The 20,606-nt window shown below is 46.3% G+C and overlaps 1 protein-coding gene and 1 non-coding gene across 2 annotated transcripts; both read left to right on the forward strand.

The window, feature by feature from the left end:
- The first annotated feature begins 3,587 nt into the window (after nt 1–3,587).
- TRNAA-AGC (transfer RNA alanine (anticodon AGC)) lies at nt 3,588–3,660 on the forward strand. Its single transcript has one exon. It is a non-coding gene; the product is annotated as a tRNA-Ala (tRNA).
- A 3,987-nt stretch (nt 3,661–7,647) lies between these two features.
- Nucleotides 7,648–15,206, forward strand: LOC128409116 (uncharacterized). Its single transcript, XM_053379346.1, has 2 exons — nt 7,648–7,912; nt 13,893–15,206. The coding sequence occupies exon 2, from the start codon at nt 13,907–13,909 to the stop codon at nt 14,837–14,839; it is 933 nt and encodes a 310-aa protein (XP_053235321.1). The 5' UTR covers nt 7,648–7,912; nt 13,893–13,906; the 3' UTR covers nt 14,840–15,206.
- The last annotated feature ends 5,400 nt before the right edge of the window (nt 15,207–20,606 follow it).

Here is a 20,606-nt window from a genome sequence, read left to right on the forward strand (position 1 = left end):
AAATGAAGGGGAAATGTGTGGGCAGCCTATGGAGCGAATGCAGGCTCCTTGGCTTCAGCGATAGCAACGCGAAGCCTCTGAAGTGCAGAGGGAGAGCTCCCCCCGTGCTCCGGAGGCTTCGTGTTGCTTTCGCTGAAGCCACCTGAAGCCCCCGGAGCTCAGGGAACTCCCGCTGCACTCCGGGGGCTTCAGGCAGCTATCAGCAAGCCTTTGGAGTGCAGCAGGAGTTCCCGCCACGCTCCGAAGGCTTGCGGATGGCTGCCTGAAGCCTGGAGCAGCTGAGCCCATTTTGCATCAGAGGCCTCTAAATGCAACCAGAACTATTATTTAGTTCTGCACCCTGAGTGGCCACTGTCATTGCACCCACAAACTGCTTAAAAAGCAACCCTTATCCTGCACTGTGGGGTGCCATCCTTGGCCACCACTGCTCCAACGGTGCAGGGTATCTAAGCTCTGTCTCCTTCTTGGAGATACTTTTGGATGGTTCTGCTGGTCAATCAGCTCAAATGGTGAAGTGCTCTTTTTGCATGCAAGAGGCAGCGTTCGTTCTCTAACCAATCTTCCACTCTTTTCATTTTGCATACGAAACCTACCTGGATCATTTTTTCTGGATCCATTCTAAAGTCTGCTCCCTCCTCTCTTTTTTGTATGTCTAAGACTGGTGATGTTAGGCAGCTGGGGAATTAGCTCAAATGATAGAGCGCTCGCTTAGCATGCGAGAGGTAGCGGGATCGATGCCCGCATTCTCCAGGCAAGCCTCCCTTCTCTTTTCTTTTGCCATACATAGAGCGGAACCTGGCTGAAACACGTTCTATGTAATGAAGAAAATGTTTAAATGAGCTATTCCCCAGAGACCAGAAGGTTTCCTTATTGGTGTAATATTGATGGAGCAGCTAGAATATTATTTTTACAGAAATGGGAAGAAGAGAAAGTAAAGGAAGAGTGGCTTTTGAAACTAATGGACTATGCAGAAATAGCAACGCTGACAGCGAAATTAAGAGATCAAAACAAGGAACTTTTTATAATAATAATAATAATTTTTTATTTATACCCCGCCCTCCCCAGCCAAGGCCGAGCTCAGAGCGGCTTACAAGCAATAATAAAAACAAGATGAATGATTACAACTTAAAAACAAAAATAAAATACAACATTAAAATAATGGAACATTAAAATATTAAAATGTAGCCTCATTGCAGGAGGAGAAGGAAAAGAAAAAAGAAAGAGAAGAAGAATGGAGGCCTTTTGTGGACTATTTTTAAAAGAAATATTACAGTCGGATGAAATTGCGGGCAGGATTCGAGATAAAAGCAGAAGAAGAAAAATGACTGTAATGGAGAAACTTTTTGTAATAGATAAAGATAAAATGCAGTGGAAAAGTCTGAGTAAAAATGCTGTGGAGGTGAGGGTGGGAAGTCAAATTATGAAACAGTGTAATTATTTGATTGGAAGGTTATTGTGAAAATGTTTGGAAAAATAATGATAAAATCAGATGATAGATAGATAGATATAGATTGTTGTTGTTGTTTAGTTGTTCAGTTGTGTCCGACTCTTCGTGGCCCCAATGACCAGAGCACTCCAGGCACTCTTGTCTCCAATAGATAGATAGATGGATAGATAGAGAAACATGTTCTGTGTGACATCTTAGATTTGTCATGCATGAGCCAGCAATGCCAGACAGCTCAGGTCTTGTCTCCAACAGAAGAATAGTCTCTTAGTATGTAAGAGGTATTGGCACTGATACCCAGCTAAATTTCTCCTCCTCCTTTTGCTCTGCAGAATATGAGGCTAGTAGATTTTCCTGTATATACACAAACAGAAGAATAGGAGAGACTCGGTGGCCGTGTATATCACCTTAAAGATGGTGACAGCTGACACCCTGCAGCCTCAGTGGACCAAAGACACGCCTGGCCATACAGGAGAAAAATTGAGTCCACGAGCCCCCTCAGACTGCAAACCTGATAGCTCTGCACCCTGAGGGACCTCTCAGACCACACCCACCTGCAGCTTTAAAAGTTTAACTCTTTGCTTGCACTTTGGGGTGTGATCCCTTGCCATCACTATTTCAACATTGCATGGCACCCAGAGCCGGCCTGCAGGCGATAAGGCAGCTCTTCAAATGCTCCCCCCCCCCGAAGTGCTTGCAGAGTCTCACCCTCTTCTCCCAGTGGCGAGGTTCTGTTGAGTCGAAGTGTGAGTCGAGTCGTAGACTCTTGTGTTTGCTGCTCAGGAGAGCAGACATGCCTGGAAGTGCTGCGTGTACAGTCTGAATAAACTAGTGAGTAGACTACTGACTGTCTCTTTCTTCTGTGATGGGACACTGACAAACTGGAACGTGTCCAGAGGAGGGCAACCAAAATGGTCAAAGGCCTGGAAACGATGCCTTATGAGGAACGGCTAAGGGAGCTGGGCATGTTTAGCCTGGAGAAGAGGAGGTTAAGGGGTGATATGATAGCCATGTTCAAATATATAAAAGGATGTCACATAGAGGAGGGAGAAAGGTTGTTTTCTGCTGCTCCAGAGAAGCAGACACGGAGCAATGGATCCAAACTACAAGAAAGAAGATTCCACCTAAACATTAGGAAGAACTTCCTGACAGTAAGAGGTGTTCGACAGTGGAATTTGCTGCCAAGGAGTGTGGTGGAGTCTCCTTCTTTGGAGGTCTTTACGCAGAGGCTTGACAACCATATGTCAGGAGTGCTCTGATGGTGTTTCCTGCTTGGCAGGGGGTTGGACTCGATGGCCCTTGTGGTCTATTCCAACTCTATGATTCTATGACACCAGAAGATGAGTGTGCTCCTCTTAGGTTCTACAAATAAAGAACTTTTGGAGTCCCATCACTCCCCGGAAAGGTGAGAGAAAGATCCGCGCTCAGTCATCTGGGTCAGAAGCAGGCACAGGAAAGGTTCTGCCAGGCAGCTGGGGAATTAGCTCAAATGGTAGAGCGCTCGCTTTGCATGCGAGAGGTAGTGGGATCGATGCCCACATTCTCCAGATAAGCTCACAAGCTCTTCCTTTTGCCATACTTTCAACAAAGCCTCCGTAAATCCTTGTTCTGCCTCCTTTTCTGTATGTCTGGCCCAATGGAGCATTCTCCAATCCAGCCTCTACTCGCTTCTTTTTGACATGCACACAACAGGGGCTCCAATACCAAGATGAAGGTCTACCAGTGTGCGTGTTGAGCACTTCTTTATGGAAGTGAGTCATGGGCAACTTATCACCCTCAGGAGTGGTGCCTCAATAGCTTCCACATCTGCCACATCAGGAAGAATTTGGATATCACTTGGCAGGACAGTTTCAAACAAAGGTGTTGCTATGTACTGAGCTGAATCCTAGAACAATGGGATCCAGAATGCAGCAGTCTGATTGGTCTGCAGGAGCCACCCAATCCGGCTCCAGGTGGAAGGGCAATAACTTTTGGGGGCACAATTTCCCCCCCCAAAAAACTCAAAAACTTTTTGGGCTCCCCCGTATCATAAATCCTAGCCACGCCCACGAGCAACAACAAATCCTCCCTCAGTCCCTTTCTGGATCCCTTTCTGATATCTTCCTCTTTTTCTGTATGTCTGGCCCAATTGAGCCAGGCAACTGGGGAATTAGCTCAAATGGTAGAGCGCTCGCTTAGCATGCGAGAGGTAGTGGGATCGATGCCCGCATTCTCCAGCAAACATCACGACCTCCTCCTTTTGCCAGGCATTCAGCAAAGCTTCCCTGGATCCCTTTATGGATCCCTTTTTGAGATCTGCCTCTTTTTCTGTATTTCTGGCCCAACTGAACACAGGCAACTGGGGAATTAGCTCAAATGGTAGAGCACTCGCTTTGCATGCGAGAGGTAGTGGGATCGATGCCCGCATTCTCCAATCCAGCCCCCATTCTCTTGCTTTTGCTATGCACACCACGGAGGCTTCTTAACTCCCTTTTTCTTGTATGGAAGAAAAACATACATTTTCCTATCAAAAGCGGTGGTTCCTATCCCCACAGTTAGAGGCGACGACCATTTTACGTGGGGATCATGTTCCGAGGCAGTGAAATCACATATATTGGGAACACCCATTGAAAAGTCTAGAATGTACAACTTATAGAATGTACAACTTACTGCTGAAATGGAATACACAGGATGAGATGGTTAAATCAGCTATGATTAAATGGGCACAGGACATTGGTCATGACATTATGTTTGCTGACTGGGAACAGTTATGGACCACCGGTATAAAATTTACGGCATGTAATGCCTTAAGAGAGAATATTATGAAAATGATTTATAGGTGGTACATGACCCCAGTCAAGCTTGCAAAAATTTACCATTTGCCCAATAATAAATGTTGGAAATGTAATGAAACTGAAGGTACTTTCTATCACCTTTGGTGGACGTGCCCAAGGATTAAGGCCTTCTGGGAAATGATCTATAATGAAATTAAGAAGGTGCTTAAGTGTACCTTTCACAAAAAACCAGAGGCTTTTCTCCTGGGCATGGTGGGCCAATTGGTGTCAAAGAAAGATAGGATGTTTTTTATGTATGCTACAACAGCAGCGAGAGTTTTACTAGCAAAGTATTGGAAGACACAAGAACTACCCACACTGGAAGAGTGGCAGACGAAAGTGATCGATTACATGGGACTAGCAGAGATGACGAGCAGAATCCGTGACCAAGGGAAAGAGACGGCGGAAGAAGATTGGAAGAAATTCAAACTTTATCTTAAAAATATTTGCAAAATTACTGAGTGTTAAAATGTCATGGGTAAAGCATAACAGATTTGCAGCGTTAAATGATTGGATAAGAGGAAAGAAAGAGGTTAAAGAAAGGAATTAATAATAATTTGGATCAGGGGTTGCTGGAAAAAAAGTTTAAAATAGAGATGCAGAAAAGGGGGGCATGGGGAAGTCGCTGAAATTGGGTACATGAAAAAATCTATGAAATTATACATGTTTATATGTTTGTTTGTTTGTGTTTGTCTTTTGTACTGTTTTATATTATATGTGGAAAAACCAATAAAAAATTTTATAAAAAAAAAAGAAAAGTCCTGCAAACCCCTCTAAACCTCTAAAAATCCTAGAATAACCTTTTAAAAAACCAGCAGCACTTAGAGGACTGGCATGAATGGTGGTCATGGCTCCCTCCAAACCTCCTTGCTCAAATTCTCTCCAACTCTCCACAGGCCTCAACCATCAGTGCAATGGCTCCTGGGATTGCCCTTCCAAAGGCTTGTGGGATTGCTAGACACTGTTTTCATGCCATTTTTTGCCCTTTCTGCACCCTTTAAAGACTGCTTTTGCCCTTTTTCTAGTCACCTCCAAGTTTGTGGTGATAAGCGGATGGTTGCATGCATACTGCATGCATAATCAACATTCTTTTCTGGGGTTACTGAAGGGTACGCAGTACATGTACCTTTCCCCCCAAAATGTTAAGAGTGTGGCACTTACCGTATTTTTCGCTCCATAAGATGCTGCGCATAAGACACACCTAGTTTTTAGAGGAGGAAAACAAGGAAAAAAATATTCTGAACGAAACAGTGGATGTATGATTTTTGCGGTTCATGCTGTGGCCACAAACATGATATGTGATTTGACGGTGAGTTTGGGGTAGCCCGATGCAAAAATCCTGAGACTCCATGTGGATCCGTGCTTTGTAACCGTGTTTTTGTGCCATCGCGGCTCCACGAAACAGTGGATGCGTGATTTTTTTGGTGCAGGCTATAGCCATGGACACGCTATGTGATCTGATGGTGAATTTGGGGTGACCCAATCCAAAATTCCTGAGGATCCATGTGGATCCGTGTTTTGTAACCGCATTTTTGCGCCATTGTGGCCCCACGAAACAGTGGATGTGTGATTATTTTGGTGCAGGCTGTAGCCATGGACATGCTATGTGATCTGTTGGTGAATTTGGGGTGACCCAGTGCAAAAATCCTGAGGATCCATGTGCTTTTTCCTCCCGCCTCCCAGGCAGCCTCCTTTATCACTAGCGTCCTTTATCTCCCTCCTGATCGCTTGCCAATCAGCTGCTCAGCGGCTTTGTTTCAACACCACCTTCCTTCTTGTTTGCCTTAGTGTCTTTTCCTTAGCTGGAGCAGTTTTTTGCTCCTCCTTTTCTTCTAATTTCTCTCCTCATTGATTTGGTCTTCCTGTCTCCTCTCCTTACAAGTTTACTGTCTTTAACTCCCCCTCCCAGGCAGCCTCCTTTATCGCTAGAGTCCCTTATCTCCCTCCCAATCACTTGCCGATCAGCTGCTCAGCAGCTCTGTTTCAAACCCCCTTCCCTCTTTCTAAAAAAAAAAAGAAGCACGATCTGCTTTTCGCCCCTGGGTAATTCGGCTCCAGGGACCACCATTTGCTCCATAAAACACACAGACATTTCCCATTACTTTTTAGGAGGAAAAAAGTGCGTCTTATGGAGCGAAAAATATGGTACTATAACAACTTCCTGGTGAATACCGGCACCATTTTCCCCTATTAAAAGATGCAGTCTGTATGCAGAGTGCCCTTTGCTAGGAAACAGCTTTGCCTCCGCAAATGAGGGCAGAAGGTTAGCCATGATCAGTGCTTTTTCTCGGGGGGGGGGGTACGCAGGGGTACGCATACCCCTAAACACTTTGCAAATCTAAGTTTGGCCTCATTGAGGGTGCAGCATTTCAATATGAGTAGGAAAATGAGAGTACCCCTAAACATTTTATTGACGGGGGGGGGGGGGAGCACTGGCCATGACCATGTGCAAAGTGCGACCTCACCGAAAAGGCATAATCTTTCTCTTTCTTTTTTGAAAGGCATCAAATGAAAAGTAGAGAAATAGCAATGGAAGTATTTAGTAATGTCTTTTGGGGGGGGGGTGGCACCTGTCCCCCACCCAGCACTACCAGTGGCTTTTTCCCTGGAAGGGTTGTGGCATGAGCATGATGTGTCCCCTGCCAGAGGAACTAGCCCCCCCAACACCCCATACAGATGGTAGCTGTGTACAGTTGTGAGCGAAGGAACTGCCATGAGGTCTGTGCGAGTTGTAGACTCACATATCCTAGCTCTGCAATGGCCTTAATTCCTCAAGATGATTGACTTTCACCCCACTTCTTTGCTTGAACTCCTCTTTCTCCTTCTCCTTCTCCTTCTCTTTCTCCTTCTCTTTCTCCTTCTCTTTTTCTCTTTCTCCTTTCTCCTTCTCCTCCTCCTCCTTCTCCTTCTCTTTCTCTTTCTCTTTCTCTTTCCTCCTTCTCTTTTCTCTTTCTCTTTCCCCTTTCTATTTCTGTTTCTCCTCCTCCTCCTCCTCTTTCTCCTTCTCCTCTTTTCTCCTTCTTCTCTTTTTCTCCTTTCTTCCTCCTCCTCTTTCTCCTTCTCTTTCTCTTTCCTCCTTCTCTTTTCTCTTTCTCTTTCTCCTTTCTATTTCTCTTTCTCCTCCTCCTCCTCTTTCTCCTTCTCCTCTTTTCTCCTTCTTCTCTTTTTCTCCTTTCTTCCTCCTCCTCTTTCTCCTTCTCCTTTCTCTTTCTCCTTCTCTTTTTCTCCTTTCTTCCTCCTCCTCTTCCTCCTTCTCCTTTCTCTTTCTCCTCCCTCTCCCTCTTCCTCTCCTTATCCCTCTTTCTCTTTCTCCTTCTCTTTTCTCCTTCTCCTCCTTCTCCCTCTCCTTCTCTTTCTCCTTCTCCTTCTCGCTCTGTCTCTATCTCTCTGTCCCTCTCTCTCCATCTCTTGATCTGCACATCCCCTACTGGTAAACTGCCAGAGGCTTGTGTGGATGTTTCGCAAGTGCTGGATATCAGTCAGGAACGTCATTTTGGGGAATTCGAAACTTGGACCATGCTCAGGGAAAGGGCCAAAGGGGTTTTATTACCACTGTTTTCAGCGCCAGAGAAGCAGTAAGGACAGAGCTTAATCTTCACATCCTTCACATCGCATCTGTCTGACCCTCCTTCCCATTCAGAAGACAAACTCAAAGGTACCTGCAAAGGGCTTATTGTGTGTGGGGGGGGGAGCCATTTGAGGTACTAATAGGGATGGCGGTAGTTATTTCTATAAATGAAATTATTTTATTCTACAAATAAAACTAAAATTAATTTCTATAAATAAAATAAAATCAATTCATTATTTTAAGAGTAAGAACCCAATCGACAGGGAAAACAGAATCTAACCTTTTGTTATCCCTAAGACGCATCACACCTCTCCCTTTCCTTCGTTCCCCTCCACTCCAAATCATTTCTAAACTTTGGTGTGACAGATATAGATTCTATAGTGAGGTCTACCTGGCTCTAAAAAGGTAAAGGTACCCCTGCCCGTACGGGCCAGTCGTGACCGACTCTGGGGTTGCATGCTCATCTCGCTTAAGAAGCCGGGGGCCAGCGCTGTCCGAAGACACTTCCGGGTCATGTGGCCAGCGTGATGAAGCTGCTCTGGCGAGCCAGCACCAGCGCAGCACACGGAAACGCCGTTTACCTTCCCGCTATAAAGCGGTACCTATTTATCTACTTGCACTTAGGGGTGCTTTCGAACTGCTAGGTGGGCAGAAGCTGGGACCGAGCGACGGGAGCGCACCCCGCCACGGGGATTCGAACCGCCGACCATACGATCGACAAGTCCTAGGCACTGAGGTTTTACCCACAGCGCCACCCGCGTCCCTTCTACCTGGCTCTAGAGGTGGGGAAATCTGTCCTGTCCATTCTCTCTCGGTCCGGTCTGGTCCACTCTTTAGTTCTTCACATCAGTTTACAATTCTAGAAAAAAGAAAAAGAAAAAGTCCTCCTCAAAATCCACCAGCATTTTGTGTGAATTGCTTCTAATACGCACATTTATCTATGCAGTTTTGCCTAATAGACACACTTTTTGCACAGCGTTATTTTCTGTAATTCATCTCCCCCAAATTAATTCATTTCTAGGCATACTTTGCTCAAGTCTGTGCAATTTTGCACACAACACTCAGCTGAAGAGCGACACTGCAAAATTCAGAAAAGTGCAAATTCCCAAAAGATGTCTGTGTTTTGGTTCGTGAATTGTTTCAGAAAGTGCAAATCAGGGAGCTCACATGAGAACTGAATCCACTTTGCCCTCTCCCATCCCTACCTCAAGCCAGGCAAAACCATATTTCTTCTGCCATGTATTTGACGGAGTCGGATAATCTTACTGTCATTTGTTTCTGCTCTGCTGCTGAAGTTCTTGCAGTATTTTTTAAAGGTTATCGTGTGGATTTTGTTGCAATGCATTGTGCTTTCTCTGATTTTATGTTGTGATTTATGCTTCTGAAGTTTTCAAAGTTTTGTAAGTCACTTGCAGATTATTTATGTGGTGAGTGAATAATACATTGGAGGAGGAGGAGAAAAAGGAGGAGGGAGAGAAAAAGAAGAGGGGGAAGAATAAGAAGAGGAGGAGAAGGAAGAGAAAGGAGGGGGAAAGAGGAAAAGAAAAAGGAAGAGAAGAAAAAGGAGGAGGAGGAGAGGAAGGGGAAGGAAGAGGAAGAGAAGAAGAGGCAAAAAATAACAATAATCCAGTGATTGTTAGATAAAGAGCCTATATATATATATAAATTTATATATATATATATAAAGTGTCAGGGACCTCCCTGCCATGAGCGCCAGAGAAAGCTCTGAAGAAGGAAGAGGGCTAGATGGGGGGAGGTTCAGTTTGAGCTCCCCTCACAATGAGAGGGAGGAAAGACCTTTCTGTCTGGAGACACACGCTGTAAATTCACAAGAGCCAGCAGAGGCTGTTGCAGAGCAGCGACCAGGGTTAGATTCAACTCCAGAAGAGGGGGAAGGAGGGGGCGCGTGCGAGTCTCCCCTTTCCAGAAGACTTGGCAGACTGCAGGAAAGGCGTCAGCCACACAGGGGAGCATCGTAAAATCCCGACATACAGTAAGCCAGGGGTTGGGAAGCTGTGGTCTTATATTCCAACTCCTATCAGCCCTAGCAAGCATGACCAGTGGTCAGGGACGGTGGGAACTGTTGTCCTGCAACACCAGGAGGGCCACAGGTTCCCCACCCCTGAAATAAATCCTATGTAAATCCCAACAACCGTCCCCCTGGCCTCAAAAGCAACTAACTATCCCCACGACGGGGTGAGCTCCTGTTGCTCGGTCCCTGCTCCTGCCAACCTAGCAGTTCGAAAGCACGTCAAAGTGCAAGTAGATAACTAGGTACCACTCCGGCGGGAAGGTAAACAGCGTTTCCGTGCGCTGAGCACGCCAGAGTTGGTTGTGGCTGGACCTAACAGTCAGGGGTCCCTTTACCTTTATGTTTAGTGTACATATAATTATGTACTTTTTGAACTTTCAATAAAGAAAAATAAATAAACAATTGGAAAAAAAATGTTCAGGGTTGAAGTGGCGCAGTCACATAGCTGGGGGGGTAGGGTGCACTGGGCGGCACTTACCTTGGGGGCAGCATGCTCGAGCCCAAGGTGACACCCAAGTCAAGGCACTTCAGAGCACGGCATCCCACTCCCCAAAGTAGCCCGGCCTGGGGCTGTGCTTGCAGGGCGCTGAGCTGCTGGGGCCCCCACCACCCCATGCCAGAGGGCAGCTGAGAAGGACGCAACTGGCATGCGTTGACCCTGCGAGTGGCACTGGGCCTGCAGTGATCCTGAGTCACAGTGTCTCTCCTGGGAGGGATGAAGTGGCTCCCCACCCAAAAAAGCAACATGGGGCTGGCCTCTGCCCGCTGCCTCCCCCTCAGCCACCCTCCAACGATATTGTCATCTTCATGGTGCTGAAATTCATGTAAAAATATTTTTTTAAAAAAGATTGCTGCCCTGGAAGATGAGCATATGAATTCTGGGGGTGGGGGAGAAAACAATGGTCTTGACCTTTAAAGCCCTTTGTGGCTTAGGGCCCTCATATTTATGGGACCGCCTCTCCCGGTATGCCCCGCAGAGGACCTTAAGGTCCATGAATAACCATAGTTTAAAGGTCCCGGGCCCTAAGGAAGTCAGACTATCCCCCACCAGGGCCAGGGCCTTTTCAGTGATGGCTCCGACCTGGTGGAATGCTCTGTCCCATGAGACCAGGGCCCTGCAGGATTTAACCTCCTTCTGTCAGGCTTGTAAGACAGAGTTATTCCAACTGGCCTTTAATTTGAATTCAGCCTGATCTTTTATTTCCCTTCTCTTCCCTCCCCATCCCCTTTTATGAAGATCACCCACTCTGATTAACCCCACAGTTAATTCTCCCCTGGCCTCCTCGCTGGCCTAAGTAGGACTGAAGGGAGGGACTCCCCAAACCTGACTGTGAAGTCACCCCACCTAGGCCTCAAAACTTCAACTAGGCCTCAAGACTTCCCAATTACTTTCTTTGAGGATTCAGTAGCTAAAAAGCATTTGCTTTGCTGTAACAAAAAGAAGCTGAGAGAACAAAGCTTTCTGTTTCCCAGGCTTTCAGTTGGTCTTGCCAGCAGCGCATCCAGCTTTGCAGCTTTCTTGGCGCTGGCGCGCAGACCCCGGGAATGGTGCCAGGAGAACCAGATAGAAACAATTCTATTAATCATGAATGGAGATTGTTTCTGCCAACATACCTGTGCAAACTCGTGAGGGTGGATCCCTGGGAAAGGGGAGGGAAAGAAAAGGGCCTGAAAAAAGGGATATAAACTGAATGTAAAATGCTTTCAGGTGTACTTGCTTGTGAATTATCACGCAGGTTCCTTTCTGCTACTCTGGATAGCAGGAATAAAGACTCTTTCTCTGAATTAAGCCCTCGGTGTCTGTTTGGCTCCTTCCTCCCTCCCCCGGGAGCAATGCTCATCCTACCTGTGGGAAAAGCCTGAAAGGCTACAGGACCAATTCAGCCAGCTAACCCTGGGGATTATCAAATTGATTTTTGAATTTCATTGTTATTCATGTTTTTATACTGTATTTTATGCTGCTTTTATAATTAAGTGTTTTAAATTTGTTGTTAGCCACCCTGAGCCCGGTTTTTGAACCGGGAAGGGCGGGGTATAAATAAAAATTATTATTATTATTATTATTATTATTATTATTATTATTATTATTATTATTAATGGGACAAGGTGGGAGGGAGGGAGGGGCAAAAGATAAATGTCAGCATAATTCAGGCTCAGAAGTATTCTTTGCAGAATAAAAGCAACAACAAAAACCTTTGTCTATTTTACAAAAAATGTTGCTTAACTCCTGCTCTTCTTAATATAATTGTGGGGGGTGGGTTGACGTTTTTCAGCCCAAAGGCCATATTATTCCCTTCCGGGCAAACGTTTGAGGTAGGCCAGGCCAAACGTGGAAGATCAGCGAGTGCTAATTTTTACCTTTGTATGCTGGGCTCATTTCTACACATACCTGCGAACCGCTCTCTGTCCCCCAACTCAGGCAGGTAAAAAGCAGAATCAGGGTTCAAGGACCGGGGAAAAGCATTCAGGGAAGGGTGCAAAGCAGGCTGAGGTGAGTGGCCTGGGGACAGTGGATGTGGCTGAGGAGGGAGTGTGGCCTGAGAGAGTCCCAAAGGCCAGAGATAGATAGATAGATAGATAGATAGATAGATAGATAGATAGATAGAGACCAGGGGGGTACAGTATATTTACATAGGAACACAGTAAGTAGCCTTACAGTGAGTCAGAGTACTGGTCAACTCACTGGTCAACTGTCACGGACTGTTAGGTCACAGTGGATTGTTTGGTGGCACCAACTGAGGGAGAAGAGGGAGCAGACTGGGAGGGAGGAGGTGTCAGAAGTTGAAGAAGAGGCAACAGGGCTTAGTGAGCAGGAAGACTCTGTGGTAGAGAGGAGTCCAGAATCAGAGGCAGAAGTGGAAGCAGGAGAGTGGGATGAGGGTGGCCAAGAGGCAGAGATGAGTCAGGCTGGTGAAGAAGCACTGAGGAGATCTACCCCTCCTGCTGTTGTGGTAGCGGCCCAAAGGGCCACAATAAATGTGATAATGTGTACCCCTGTAAATCCTTGAGTGTGCTTCTAATAGAGAATGGGCATAAATCTGACATCAGGAATCACAAGACAGAGAAACCATTAGGAGAACACTTCAATCTCCCCAGGACATTCTATACAAGATCTCAAAGTAGCTGTCTTATTACAAAAGAATTTCAGAAACAGACTGGAAAGAGAAGTTGCTGAATTGAAACTTATTACCAAACTTAAAACCATGGAGAGACCTGGTCTGAATAGAGACATTGGATTCTTACCTCATTATACATGTTAAAGCTATTTTTAGTCATCTCACCCCTTGCTTTTTCCTGTAAGACCAATTGCAGTCGTTAACAGTCGTCAACAGGTTTACACCACACCTATCAGCCAATCACCCATTCCCACCTCCCTTCTGAGTAATACCCCTCCCCGCCCTCTCACTATATATAAGGGTCTGGTGACTTCTGTTTCAGTGTATCTGAAGAAGTGTGCGTGCACATGAAAGCTCATACCAATAACAAACTTAGTTGGTCTCTAAGGTGCTATTGGAAGGAATTTTTTTTTATTTTGTTTCGACTACGGCAGACCAACATGGCTACCTACCTCTAACAGCCCGTTCACAGCAGAAGACCTTGATCCTTTCTCCAGGATGCTGCATGTTTTATTTACCCTGCAGGCCTTGTTTGTTGGAAAGCCTGTTTATCCAGGTCAAATGGAGAGCAAAGGTTGGAGAGATAAAATCGAGATATGGAAATATGGAAACATCGATGAAAGGCAGGACTGAGATCTGGGTATGCTTTGAGGTTCAGACTGTGGGAAGTCGTAAAATCAAAATTACAATTTGGAAGACAATTTTATCTTTTTTTATTTTTTTATTTTTATTGGATTATGATTTGATATGTTAATTGGATGTTTTTTATTGGAAAATCAATAAACGCTCTAACAAAAAAATAATAATGGGAGTGCAAAGGAACCAACAAGGGGGTGATAGGTACCTTTTCATTTCTAGAAAAGCTTGACTCATACATTTAAGTGTCCTTTAATTAATTTTTTTAATTGTCCTTGTGCAGTGATCTGAACGAGGATGGCTACATTTGATGGAATCCCAACCTGTCTCTCAGCGGACCTCTTTTTCAGGAACATGCTGTTGGCCAAGACCAAGGAAGAACCCAACAGCAAAATGTTCTCCTGCTTCAGCTGCGCCCTGGAGAACCTCCAGAGGGAGCCACCGTGTGTGAGAAGCAATGCCCATCTCACTGTTTCTGATGGGCGCACTCTGATGGAGTTCACCTCGGGCGACGGGTCGGTCGCAGTCACCGTCTTCCACAATCAAGGCAAAGTGCACTACAATGTCTTGGTACCCAACTGGGACCTATATTTTGCTCGTCTCTGCTCTAATCCTCAGCCTCTCAGTCTCAGTAATATCCTTAGCATCCGTGGTCATCTACATAACTGGGGTTCCTTTAGGAAAGGGTTTTCCCCTTTGGCCTGCTTTGACCTAGCAGTGGAAAAATTCTGCATGGAACCCGATACCATCCAGAAGGATGCTGAGATGTTGGTGGAATGTGGTGGGCGGGTGGTGAGGTTTGTCTCCGGCCAGGAAACCTATAAGATTTCGGTCTTCTTTAAACAAGGCGAGGCCAAATATGAAGTCCATGTAGACAACTGGGATGTGGTCATGGAGCGTTTGCAGACTGGGGTGGAGGCGCTAAGCTTGGAGAACTTGTTGCGTGTGAAGAACAGGCTGAAACTCCAGAAATGGCGGGAGCTAAGGTCTTGCCTGGATGAGGCCATTAGTCGGTTCTCCCAGGAACCCCGTTGCGTTCAGGATAATGCCAAAATGTTGATTACGACCAGTAATGAGAAAGTTGTGCTGATCTCTGGGAAAGGGGAGAACCTCATCACAGTGACATATGGGTATGGAAGCGTTGACTACAAGTTGGTAGAACGAGGCTGGTGGGAGGTGGCTGCCAGGGTCCTCCAAAAGAAAGAGACACATACAACAGAACGTATTTAAAAGACTGGCTCCACCAAACGCTTCCTAAAAATAAAAATATGGAGGGCAGCATCAAGGTGGTAAGCTTTGCCACACTGACTTGGGTGTATTTGTTAGCATGAATGTGGAAAAACTGCAGGCATATCACTTTACAGTCGTACCTTAGTTTTCAAACGCCTTGGGAGTCAAACGTTTTGGCTCCCGAATGATCGAAAACTGGAAGTGATTATTCCGGTTTTTGAAAGTTCTTTGGAACCCAAACATCTGAAGCGACTTCCACGGCTTCCGATTGGCTGCAGGAGCTTCCTGCAGCCAATCGGAAGCTGCACCTTGGTTTCCAAACATTTTGGAAGTCGAACGGGCTTCTGGAATGGATTCCGTTTGACTTCCAAGGCAGAGTTCCTCCAAGAACAGAAAGAGGGGAAGTTGGGCTGCCCTCATGGTCTCCAACCTCTCATAGGCCCTTGTGACGCGCCGGTGGAGCCACCCACCTGTCAGTCACCCAATGCCATTATGATATCACGTGGCAACTTCAAAAGGGCTCACTGAAAGTGATGGGGAACGTCGATGGGGAACTCCCTACTGTGGCCACTCGCAGTGGGGCTTTCTGGCAGTGCCGATCAGCTGATCAGTGCCGTCAGTGAGCCCCGCCTTCAAAGGAACATTCAAGATCTTGTTTTCAGCACTCATTCGTTCATTCGCAGCGGTGTCTGAGCATGCACACACATACACGCATGCACAAGCCTCTTGTCAAGAGTACTTCCAAAGGAACCCACACGGCAGTTGTCGTTTATTGTGAACACAGTCGCTTCTGCAACCCTGTATACCTGCATACAGCAATCTAGCATCTAGGCAGCTCTACCCAGTTTCGCGCTCTATGGAGCAGTTGCAGCAACAGAAGGCCACTCCCCTTCCATCAGTTTATGCGCCTACATGCAGCTGGAGACTGTGCCTGCGTGGCAACGTCTGTGGGATGTAACATGTAGCAGTCAAGTACAACATTTCCCTGTTTGCCCAGTGTGGACACACAGGGGGATGTTCCTCCATCCAGGAGGACTTCCTGTCACACCTGTCTGGAGCATCCTGCCCCTGCGTGTGACCCCAGAAGACCCCATAAAAGGCTGGTCACTCAGCCACCTTCCCTTCTTCTTGACCTTCTTTCTCTTGATGCTGTTCTCTGGATGTCTTTTGCTGTCTGCTGGCTCTCAGCTAGCAGCACATGGGCTCAAACCCCATATGGGATGAACCCACACTCTCTTCTGTAACTACAAGCTAAAGCCTGTCTTCAGGGCTCATACTGTGAACTGTATGTAAGTAATCCTTATCATTCCTTATGAGGAAGACCGTTGTGTCTTTATTCTTTTTAGGAGGGAACAAAGGGGATTTGCCAGGAATAACCCAATCTGGACAAGCCAGACTGGATTGCTTAACTCAAGAGACTCAAATGAATCTACCAACTAGCTTCCTGCGATGTAGAGGGAATGTGCTCTGCTACTAACTCACTAGGAGCAATATATCCTGTCCTACTATCCACAACAATTGGGACGCTGTGGGTTAAACCACAGAGCCTAGGGCTTGCCGATCAGAAGGTCAGTGGTTCGAATCCCCGCAACGTGGTGAGCTCCCATTGCTCGGTCCCAGCTCCTGCCAACCTAGCAGTTCAAAAGCACGTCAAGTGCAAGTAGATAAATAGGTACCGCTCCAGCGGGAAGATAAACGGCTCTGGCTCGCCAGAAGTGGCTTAGTCATGCTGGCCACATGACCTGGAAGCTGTACGCCGGCTCCCTCGGCCAATAAAGCGAGATGCTTCTGCAATTCCCCATCCAGGAAAGCAATAAGCCTTGTCCAAGTTCAAGGGCACATTCCAGCAAGGCAGAAACACTCAAAAGAGTTTGCAATGGAAGGTTGGTAAGGCACTAGGCCTGGGGAGAGGAGGGCTGGCTGGGCAGTGGGTGTGACCTGACGAGAGTCCCAAGGGCCAGTTAAAGAGGTCTGGGGTCCATATTTCACTCCCAGACCTGTGGCTCTCAATCCATTGTCTACTCTTGGGCACCTGGTTGTTTGCTATATGTAATTCACTATGGCTATTTTTTTTCCTACTGTGAAAAAGCATTCGGGAATTTAATTCCCCCTGCCTGCCATGGGAAAGTAGTTCAAACTAGTGCTGTTTGTGGAATCTGATCTTTGCAAATCCTGATGTGAATCGACCAGGGGCGTACCCTGGACCCAAATGTGTATAGGAGCTTGATGATCTGTATCCAATTTCACTTTCCAAATCTCCAGATGCTGTTTCTTGGTTCAAAAATTGTATTCAATACGGTTTAGAAATGCATATATTGAAATGCGCGTACATTTTCTAGGAAATGCATATTTCAATACTGATTAAATACAAATTTCTATGAGGATTGTGCTTGTTTATTCTTTATTTCCTTGCCTTTGTAGCCCACTTTTCTTCCGCCATTGAACCCGAGGCCGTAGTCTCAGGCAATCTCCCAATTACTAAGCAAACTCAGATCAACCCAGCTTTCTGACTGTACCCTGGCATTAAAAATAGATAGATATAGATAGATAGATGATAGATATAGATAGATAGATAGATAGATAGATAGATAGATAGATAGATAGATTAGATAGATAGATAGATAGATGATAGATAGATAGATAGATGATAGATAGATAGATAGATAGATAGATAGATAGATAGATAGATTGATTGATTCATGCTGTGGACTTATGGGTGAACACATGCAAAAGTTCAGATCTACTAAAATTTTGCATTCTCTGACACTGTTTGGTTAGAGTGTCTGCCAATATTTCCTCCCCAAAGAAAACATTTACCAAACCTTTGTCCTGTGTACATCACTGGCTGTTCCCAGAGGCTTAGAGCGTGGAACGCAGTAAGTACCGTATTTTTCGCTCGATAACACACACCTGACCATAACACGCACATAGTTTTTAGAGGAGGAAATCAAGAAAAAAAAATCTGAATGAAACAGTGGATGTATCATTTTTGTGTTTCATGCTGTGGCCACAGACATGTGATTTGACAGTGAGTTTGGGGTAGCCCAATGCAAAAATCCTGAGAATCCATGTGGATCTGTGCTTTGTAACCACGTTTTTGCACCATTGCAGCCCCAGGCAACAGTGGGTGCGTGATTTTTTTGGTGCAGGCTGTAGCCATGGATATGCTATGTGATCTGATGGTGAATTTGGGGTGACCCAATGCAAAGATCCTGAGGATCCATGCGGATCTGTGCTTTGTAACCACGTTTTAAGTGGGGAGGGAAGGAAAAACATAGAAGGGACAAGGAGCACCGAGAGGGGTGTGCGGAGAAGCAGCTGGCTAAGAATGCAGGCGAGGGGTTTAAGGGAAGAAGGAACACTGTGGGGTGTGTGGAGAAGGATGCTGCTAATAATGCAGGCGAGGGGTTTTACCGGAGGGAGGAAAGGAAGGCAAAAGTTCCCCCACCCACCCAAGCCAGCCAGCCAGCGCTCTCTCTCTCTCTCTCTCTCTCCCACCTGCATGTTGCCTGCGAATCCCTAGACGCAGCAGCAGCAGCACCTGAGCACGGAGTGGAGTTAGAAGGAAGGACGATCCTTTCCTTTCCTCTCCGCTTGCCTGGAGGGGAGGGGTTTTCTCTGCTCTTTGTTCCGTTTGAGCAAACACAGTAACGAAACAGAAGAGGGTGGGCAGTAAGACCCTGAGGCAGAATGCAGGAAAGCAACAGCTTTCTCTCTCGGGAGGCTCGAACGCACGTGTGGCTGCCTGCAATCAGTTTACCACACCGAGAATGAAGATAAACTGGTAAAATAAGGGGGCTGGGTTAAAGCTAAAGGGAAAACCTCAAAGATCCCTCAAGAACAAGGCAGGGGTTCAGGGCTCCCAAAGCCGAGCTGCAGCCTTAGAAGGGAAAAATGGGGCTTTCGGAGGTGGTTTTTACTGCCCCGCTGCTTCCAATTTTTTAAAAGGCAAATTGCAGGAGAAGATGCAGCAGTCAGTCACTCTCTCACTCCCTCCAAGCACCCACGCTAGCGAACAAACACACAGGCAACCACACGCTCACAAAGCACACACACAGTCGCGCTGCACACACAATCAAGCGGTCAGAGTGGCCAAACCTCCTAGCAAGCACTTCCCTGGGTTCTGCTGACCGCAACGAAGACGACCCTCGAAGAAAATGTGTGATGCACTCGGGCCAGTCGGCTCCAGGGACCACACATTCGCTCAATAACACGCATAGACATTTCCCCTTACTTTTTAGGAGAAAAACTCTGCGTGTTATAGAGGGAAAAATACGATAAGCAAAAGAGCTCCCAATCTGTCTAGGATTCTGCAGCCCTGATTCATTCTTAATATCTGCTTGGGAGACTGTTTGCATTATTGAGGATGAATCAGATTCTTCTCCTTGGGGTCTCCATGCTGCTCTTCTGCTCTCCTGGCGAAAAAAAATGTCTGTGAGAGCATGTGCTCAGGGGACTACAGAGAGAACGGGCTACAGTTCTTTACGAGAAACAGTTGAGGGAGTTGTGTATTATTACAGGTTTGCAGGTGCTGAACACCTGGGCTCTGTAAAAGTTAGAATTTAATTGGAGCTTGTGTGTTAGGAAGGTCAGAGCCATGTGTGTATTTGACCTGCTGCTTCTAATCCCTCTGGAATTTGCATGGGATAAGCGCTAATCAAGGCTGGTGCTAAGAAACTTGGACTAATTTCATTGGAGGTGTTAGCCTGGGGTTATGGGTTGTTAACACAACCAGAGGGTCAGAGGTCTCAGGTGTTGGGCAGCCCATGATGGCAGTGTAGATTTTGCCGGACGTAATTAAAAATAGTTCAAAAATTCAGAGCTCAACAACTTTGGGCCCCTGTCCCTCCCAAAGCTGAACAATTTTGGTCAAAAAAAGAAGCAGCTCAAAAACATTGTCGTTTCCCTCCCCCCTCCCAAAAATGCTGAACAACTTTGGTGAGAAGAAGAAGAAGAAGAAGAAGAAGAAGAAGAAGAAGAAGAAGAAGAAGAAGAAGAAGAAGAAGCAGCTCGATAACTTTGCAAAAACAAAACTCAACAATCTTTGTGTCTGGATTTTCGCTTTTTGAAATATGGCAACCCTAGTCAAAGGGAGCAGGGTCTCTCTCTGCCTGGGCTTTAGAACTGAGAGGGAGAATATAATGTGGACAGAAGTTTAGTGCAGAGTGTCAGAAGTTAAGCAACAGAGTTAGGAAGTGGTGGCTTGGAGAGAGGAGGAGAGAGCAACGTCTGAGAGCCCCACAGGCAGGGTCTGTTTAGGTCCATGGCTGCTGTGGCTATAGGAGAAGCCAGAAACACTTGGGGTATGAATGCTGAGGACCCTTCTGTAGACTCAGGCTGCATATATGTGTGAATAAACAAACCATATATCATAAAGACACCACAGTCTCTGCTGTGCCTTGTTTCCCCAAGGAAACAGAGACCCTGGTGTGTAAAGTGGGGCTGCAAAGCGTGTTCTCCTTCATAGAGAGCACGTGTTGCGGTGGGGTCTGAACAGGCCACCCCTCTGTTGCTGGGCAGGTTATTAGGGATGACCATCTGCAGTGATTGGGTGGTTGGGTTACTGGGCAAATTTTGGTGTTGCCATTTAGGGGGACGGACCAAAGGTTATAAAATCAAGTCACACAGCACTGACTGGGCTCTTTTGCTGCGTGCATCGGATCACCCGCCCACCCTCCCTAATCTAGGGCTATTACGTTGACCTTGCTATGCCTGTCATGGGGTCATCTGCTTTTGGGGCAGGTGCCTGGTAGGAATTTTGCCCATC

Source organism: Podarcis raffonei, chromosome 2 (assembly GCF_027172205.1).
Source record: "Podarcis raffonei isolate rPodRaf1 chromosome 2, rPodRaf1.pri, whole genome shotgun sequence".
Taxonomy (NCBI): domain Eukaryota; kingdom Metazoa; phylum Chordata; class Lepidosauria; order Squamata; family Lacertidae; genus Podarcis; species Podarcis raffonei.

What these genes read in the sequence shown, in the direction of transcription:
- LOC128409116 (XM_053379346.1), top strand. Translation starts at nt 13,907, where the DNA reads ATGGCTACATTTGATGGAATCCCAACCTGTCTCTCAGCGGACCTCTTT.